The sequence below is a fragment of the Plasmodium brasilianum genome, chromosome 9 (genome assembly GCF_023973825.1).
Source record: "Plasmodium brasilianum strain Bolivian I chromosome 9, whole genome shotgun sequence".
Lineage (NCBI taxonomy): Eukaryota > Apicomplexa > Aconoidasida > Haemosporida > Plasmodiidae > Plasmodium > Plasmodium brasilianum.
Genome location: NC_090122.1, coordinates 28,850 through 36,871, shown reverse-complemented (window position 1 = coordinate 36,871; position 8,022 = coordinate 28,850). Strand labels below are relative to the sequence as shown.

The 8,022-nt window shown below is 18.2% G+C and overlaps 2 protein-coding genes across 2 annotated transcripts; both read left to right on the top strand.

Moving 5' to 3' along the window:
- Window positions 1–3,292: 3,292 nt before the first annotated feature.
- MKS88_002635 (uncharacterized protein) lies at window positions 3,293–3,658 on the top strand (the record flags this gene model as incomplete). Its single annotated transcript, XM_067215660.1, has 1 exon — window positions 3,293–3,658. The coding sequence occupies one exon, from the start codon at window positions 3,293–3,295 to the stop codon at window positions 3,656–3,658; it is 366 nt and encodes a 121-aa protein (XP_067073217.1).
- A 3,375-nt stretch (window positions 3,659–7,033) lies between these two features.
- Window positions 7,034–7,818, top strand: MKS88_002634 (uncharacterized protein; the record flags this gene model as incomplete). The annotated part of the gene is made up of 2 exons (XM_067215659.1): window positions 7,034–7,117; window positions 7,252–7,818. 2 exons carry the CDS (start codon window positions 7,034–7,036, stop codon window positions 7,816–7,818), a joined length of 651 nt encoding a protein of 216 aa, XP_067073216.1.
- Between the last annotated feature and the right edge of the window lie 204 nt (window positions 7,819–8,022).

Sequence of the window (8,022 nt, the reverse complement as noted above, 5' to 3'; positions counted from 1 at the left end):
ATATGTTATAATTAGTTAATTTTTTTTGTAAGGAAAACTACTAATAAGGGATAAGATATTTATCACTCTTAAATATATTATTTGCATATAATCAATGTGAATACTATTAGTTTACATAATTCCCCATATATTTACATAGTTAATTTGATATTAATTATGTAAATATATATTATAAATACTTAGTGAATTTAATTGTTTAATTTTTTTAATTTGTATTTTAATGAATTGTTTGAACATAATACAGTATATTGGAATAATATATATATGCTTATTTAAATAAATTTGTATATAAATGTATGTATTTTTTATAAAATTCATATAAAAAATTGTATATATTATAATATCGTTAAATTAGTAGCAAAATGTATGATTTTTCCTAAAAGAGAATACTTATTTTGTTTTAATTTCTTTAAAATTTTTGTCAAAAATGATTAATTTGTGATCTACTTAATAAACATATTTGGTTTTTTTTTACATTAATTTTATATCTTCTTTTATATACAATAAAACCAAAACAAGCACATTTTTTTTTATTTTTACAAAAAGAAAATTTAATTAATAAGTATTATGAATGTTATTATAATTACTTTATGAAAGGTATTTAATATATGTTTAAATTTTTGAATGTTTAATATATGAAATTATAAATATGCGATAAAATTATATTCTTCTTGTGAATGAATTAATTGTATATCATTATTAATTTTGAGGATTATAAATATTTGTTCCATTTTTATATTTACTATTTTTTATTGCAAATATTTATTGTGTAAATAAACTTAGATTCTTAGGTCATTATTATTTATTATATAAATATCCTTCTTTTAATTTTATAACAAAAATGATTTTCTAAAAATCAATTATGTATATATAATTTTTCAAATATAAATAAGGGAAACAAGAATAAATAAATATATTTGATATAACCAGATAAATAATTATTTTTATGTTTTTGATATTAAATAGATTTACCTACATATAACATAAAGGTAGCAATAATATTGTTTTAAAGTTATTTTAAAATATGCAAAATATAAGTTATGAACTACCAATATTTAAATACTAATCATTTTACTTTTTTTAACGTAATAAATATGAATCGATATAAAACATGCATTATTCAGTAACACTTCATTTAGTTATTGTTAACTTGAAACGTTATAATAGAATTAAATAAATGTAAAATACATATCCATTAGAGGTTTCATTAAAAAAGAAATAAATATAACATTTTGCATGCAATGTATATATATTATTGGTTTAGGTGATTAAATGTAATATAACAAAGTTGTTTTTTGTAAATTTAAATAAAAGCGAAAGTTATATTTAGTATTTTTTTGAGCTATTGAAGTTATGTACTTTTATAATCTCATTTCTTGGAAATTAAGATGTTTATATTTTTTAATCATTTATATATGGATTTTTGTACTAAAAAAGTAAAATTAACAAATGAATAATTGTGAATTGGAATATTCACATTAATAATAATAAAATTTTAGATAAAGTAAGATTATTATTTCCCTCCAATTTAGTTAATATTAAATACCACACTATATTATTAAAACATTTAATTTTATGTATATAATATATATATTATATGGAAAAATATTATAAATAATAATTATTGTTTGTAACAGAAATAATTATTTTTTACATAGAACATTTTAATTCAGTAATAATAACTATGTTTAAGGTTCATATATATATTCATATTTAAAGGTCCGTGATATATAGAATAATAGAAAATTTATTGTAAATTTTTGCTATTTGTTAGTTCTACTTCATATATTTTACCTATTTATATAGGGAAATATATAAAATAAATACATATTTACAAAAATAGTTGTACTTTTTCAATTTAAACTATCTATTTTTAAAAAATATTTTTAAATATATATCAATATTAAAAATTCCCCGTGTGCTGTATAAACGTCTGGTAAGTAAACAGTTTCACATTTTAAATTGTATATTAATTATTTTAGTAACTTATTTATTTATACATGAACATGAATTTTTAAAGAAGTGAAATTTAAAGATCATTTTAAATTATATTATGGTGATTTAATGTAAGAATACTCATCATATCTCATGGGAAAATGGTATAAATGAATGTATTTAAAATCAGTTACTTTTTTTTTATCCACTTTGTGCATATGAGAAAGTAATAGAGGATATTTAGTTTTTTAGTTTAATTAATATATTTTTATTTATCTTAATAATAAATTAAGAAAAATAATATTATATATGATAATAGTTATTTTGCATGCATGTGTATATAGTGCCATAAAATTTGATATAATTTTTTTAATATAATAAGAAATCAACAATAGTAGTTAATACAAATAACGCACTTACTTTTTTTATTAAATTCGGTGCATTAAAAGAATGTGTAAATATTTTATATTAATTTGGAGCGCTTTTCTATTTAGCATAATATTAAATTTTTTAAAAAATGTAGTTCTTTTAAAAAAAAAAAAAAATTTAATTAATACAAACAATGAATTAATTATTAAAGAATATGAATTAGTACAATAATTGTAAACTGACACAACCCTACATAATAAATTGATATATTTACATTAAAATTTGTTTGAGAAATGGAAGGGTATTGAAGTTTGCGTTTTAACTCATAACTTGTGGATTATTATTTAGAAAAATATTTCATGAGGATAAAAATTACATGAACACAAAATAATAAAAAATGTAAATACGTCAAATAGAAAATAGGAGAGGACAAAAATTATTATAAAAGTACATATGAAAGTAGTTGAAGTATTCAAAAGTGAAGAATTGTAATTTAACTAAGGAGAATTATTAAAAATATTCCTATAACTGTTCGCAAAAGAGGAATTTCAAACATATTCTAATTTAATAAGTGGTGATATAATATTGGAAAACATTTAATGTATCAATGACACTGAAAAACAAAAAATTCCTTGGAATAAATGAGTGCCTAGACGCAAAAATTTTTATTTTAAGGTGAAAAAAGATTATTGGTTTTGTAATTTAAAATATACATGGAAAACATAACATGATTACATAAAAAGCAACGAAAAATTAAATGAGAATATCTTAAATACAATTGAAAACATTTCATTCCTATATAGGAAAAAAGACTCATGGGTGCAATAGATATGAAAAAATAGTATAATTGTAAAAAAATATTTGGCATAGGAATAATATATGAGATTGATAGAAGGATTTCAGAATATGTTAGATACAAGTGAAAACAAAGAAAATAAGGATGACGCATCATTGATAAATGTAAAGTAATTGTAGAATAAACAAAATAATGAAGAATTATATAAATATATGGAGAAAAAAATACTTACTAGAAGAACTGTATATATTTATACTTGTGATGAAACTAGAAGAATGTAAAAATGTACATTATAATGAAAATAGTGTATCATATATAGAGAATTCCATTAATAAATTGGAGACGAAAGAAAATTTATATAGAAAATTACAGATGAAAAAAAATATGATTGGTTTCATTATCCACGTTTCAGAAAATAGTAAAAATAAGGATATTTATGGTTATAAATATGAAAGTTCCATTGATTATGGAATAATAGATTGGATAAGAGGTTATATATATGTAAATTCCATATATATAGAGAATACTGTACAAAAATACTATAAAATATTGGAATAATACACATCAGAAATTGATAAGGAGTGTATAAAATATACTAGAATAATATTAAAGTGAAATAAGATTATGTCTGTGAAAAATATTTCTTGAATATTCTAACATAGAAATGGAATAAAGAAAAAAAACTAATATAATGAATAATATAAAGCAGAAAACAAGATGAAAAGAATATAGATAGAAATTCATTTATTTAACAATCATTAAAACTATATATAATATCTTTTTTCTATAAGAAAATCTATAAGAAAGTAATATTATTACTTGCTTCAGTAGAAAATAGGAACACGTTGGTATATATATAAAATAAAAAGTTAATTTATGTATATTAAATATTAGAATATTATTATATGATATATTGAGCAATATTTTTTGTTTTATTCCTTAATAAATAATTTCTTTTAATAAAATCATAAGTTATGTATAACTTATAACTTATATTTTATAAACGTATTTTTTTTTTTTTTTTTTTGTTATACATACGTTCTATTATTCTATAATATATTATTGGGTATCGGATATCCACAATTATAATGTTAAAATATATATTAGGATTCCAGATAAAAATTGTTTTAATAATATATATATGTTATTTGTTAATATTTTACTCGTTTTTTTTTAAGCACTTAATTTGTTTAAACTGCTTTTATTCATTTTAATATTTAAACATTGTAATAATATAATTTAATATAATGTTCTACCTTACGAGGAAATAATTTTTTTTTTTTTTAACAATAAGATAATTTTTAGTGATCTATTCCTGCAAAAAAAATTATTACATGCTTTGGTAACTTAATTTTCTTCCATATTAAGAAGAAAAGATACATATTATTTTTAATAGAAATATTTTATAAATATAATATTATATAAGTCTTAATGGATCCATTTGTAAAAATAATTTGTAAAATAACAGATATAATACAATTATTCTTTGATTAGTAAGAAAAATAGAATATTAATATATAATATATTATTATTTTTCTATTATATACCATTATAGATGTTAAAACATTTAAGCAACAAGATGCATATCATATTTATACTGAAATTAATTATCTTATTTTTATAATTTGAATAAATTATATTTAAAGCATTAAAATATATTATTAAATTTGTTTTTTTTTTTTTTTCATATTATTCTATTTTTTGTGTTATGTTTTATAATTGCTCTAGAAAATAGAAAAAATATTTTCAAATTATTTTTTATAAATAAAAACATCTATTATGTATAAAAAAAGAAAATATTTTAACTTAATTTTCTCAAATTTTTTATTATTAAATTTTAAAACATAATCATATGATATATTATATGCGACGAGAAAAAAAAGCACAATAATATTATTAATGCTTTTTAACATAATATTGTACATATAAAATACATGAATAAAAGGATTTTCTTAAGTTATGTTTCATCCACTTTAGCGATTTATTTTATAAAAAGAAGGCCAAAAACTCGTGAATTGCAAATTAAGTCAAATTTTACTTCTTAGATAATAGGAGAACTGACATCAAAAAGTTAAGAAATATTATGCAGAGCCATAACTATATATGCATTTTATAAATTTAACAATTTTTCATGAGAAGGCCACATTAAAATATTTTTTAAATACTAAATAATTTCATTGTTTTTAAAAAATAAATATACCTTATACATACATAAATTCACTCTGAATTTATAAGTAAGTTCTCCAAAATTCATAAAATTTTAGATAAATATATTGCGAATGTATTTATTGCTGAGTTTTAAATATATTATTTCCATTAAATTTTTATATATGAATCGTCACATTTTATCATAGATTATTTTTTGCAATAGATGTATATTGATATTGAGATAATACGTACTATATGCTTAATATATATATATAAAATAAAAATTATATAAGGAACTGCTTATATATATATATATATGAATTGATATATATTTAGTCATCCAAATATAAAAAAAATTTCTTTTAAAAAACATATATATATGAAAAAAATTATTAATTATAACAATATTTAATATATTATAAACACAATAAATATACAAAAAGATAATTTAACTTGCTGATTTTAAATATTTTAGGTTGCAAAATTATTTAATATGTATGAAATACATTTATAATCCTTCAAGGAATATAGTAAATCATAGAATATGAATAAGAGTTAAAAAAAATGTAATATTATTTTAAAATTATATTTAAGAATATTGTATATAATTTAAGTAATAATTCCTTTATTATTTATAATTGGCTTTTATATTTTTCAGCTCTTATATTTTAATTAATTGTTCTAATGTATCTATGTGAAGCCATTTTTCCAACTTAATATACATATATATTTATAAGGTAAAATGGCTAGTAATTGCTTCTTAAAGAATTATTAAAGTTCCAATTATTTATTTATATATACTGATTAAATTAACATGTAATAATTTTTTAATATTCACCCATTTTTTTTTTTTAATTATATTTTATATTTTAATAGAACGAATATTAGAAAGGCACATTTGCCTATTCAAGTATTTAGTTTTAATATTAATTCTTAATTTTCTGTATTATTAAAATTTTTGAATCAATATTAAAGGTCATCAATGCAACAACAGTGTAAGAGAATTATGTCTTATATATTATTAAAATATTAAAACTTTAATTCATCATATATAACAATAAAAATAACCTCGTTTAAATAGTGTATAATTTATAGATAGCAATATATTAAGATATTTCGATTAAAATATATAAAAAGATAATATCGTTGGTACTTCCAGTTAATTAAATTCCATTAAATCATTGTTACAGTATATATATATTTTTTGTTCAAATTATTATGATCATTGCAAATTATTTTATAAATAATTTTAATAAGACGTTAGCTAATTTAAAACTATTTTTCATTAACTTAATCATAACAAATAAATTTTAAATAATATTATTTAAAAGAAAAATTTAAATATTTTATGTCGTGTAATTTTATTAAATTTTATCCAATTTCATAACCGAATTAACAAGACTATTTAATTAATATGCATATAAAATATATAAATATAAATTTTTTTGAAATAATTTATTTTTAGAGCAAGCCTAATTATAGTTATTATGTATTTGTTAATGTTATTTTGATATCAATTCTATTTATATTATTTTAATAAAAATATTTTTATAAAAAAAATTTACTATAATATTTTTATTTAAAGCGTTTTTTCTCTTTTTATAGTTAGATATATGTTATAATTATACATGATTATACAGAAGTAAAAATTTTAAAATTAAAAAGCGGTAGAAAGAATAAACAAAAATTATAACTTATATTCTATTAAATATTAACGAAATAATTATATAATTAAAAATTTTTTTATAGAATACGTTTTGGAAACTGCAAAGTAATTTTAAAACGATGATACAAACTAACAAATTCTTCTTCTTCATTAAAATTTGCCCATTTCCCATTTTAATATGGATATATCAGAATTCACATGAGGTAAGGTAATTGTATTATTTGATATTTTCTATAAATTTTTTTGTAATCATACAATTTAATTTTAAAACTTAATATTTTATTTATATAGAAATATTGATGTTTTTTAAATATTAAATATTTGTTCGTATTTTTAGACAAATACGTATGGCATATCATATATTAAGAAAATTGATCTAAGCAATTCATTATATGTAAGAGTAGACAGATTATTAAATGAAGAAAGAGGTTTACATCCCCCCAATGGAAGCATACCTTTAAAAAAAATGTCTGAAAAAAAATTTAAAGTGTCATCTGATACATCAAATAATAATAATAACTATGAAGGACGGCTTAGAACATTAAAAGGAATATCGTTAAAAAAGAAAAAAAATACATTATTATCCATTTCTAAATCTAAAAATAAAATAGATAAAATATGTAATAGAAAAATGGAAAAAGTAATTGAAGCTGAATATAAAGGACTAAATAATTTTAGGGGTGCATTTTCACGAAAATTTCTAGGTTATGTTCTGGTTCTTACTCCAATTATTTTTATGAGTACTGCTCCAATGGTATTAGAAATGCTAAGAATAGGTGAGATTCTGACAAAATCTCATTGCGAATTAGCATATTTAACATTAGTTCCAATATTTATTTTAGCAGTATTAATTATATCATATAACTTGTTAAAAAATATATTCAAGTATAATAATAAAAAGTAAAATTATTCAAGAGCATTTCTAAACCCTTATTTGGATAAAAAAGTAAAATTATTTTAGGATTTATTTATATTGAATTCTGATATTGTAGCACACACATAATTTTATATATTTAAGAATATGTATATATGCGCAAAATTTCGATGTATATATAATACGGAAATTCAAGTTTTTTCAATTTTTATCTAAATAAATTCTCTTATAATT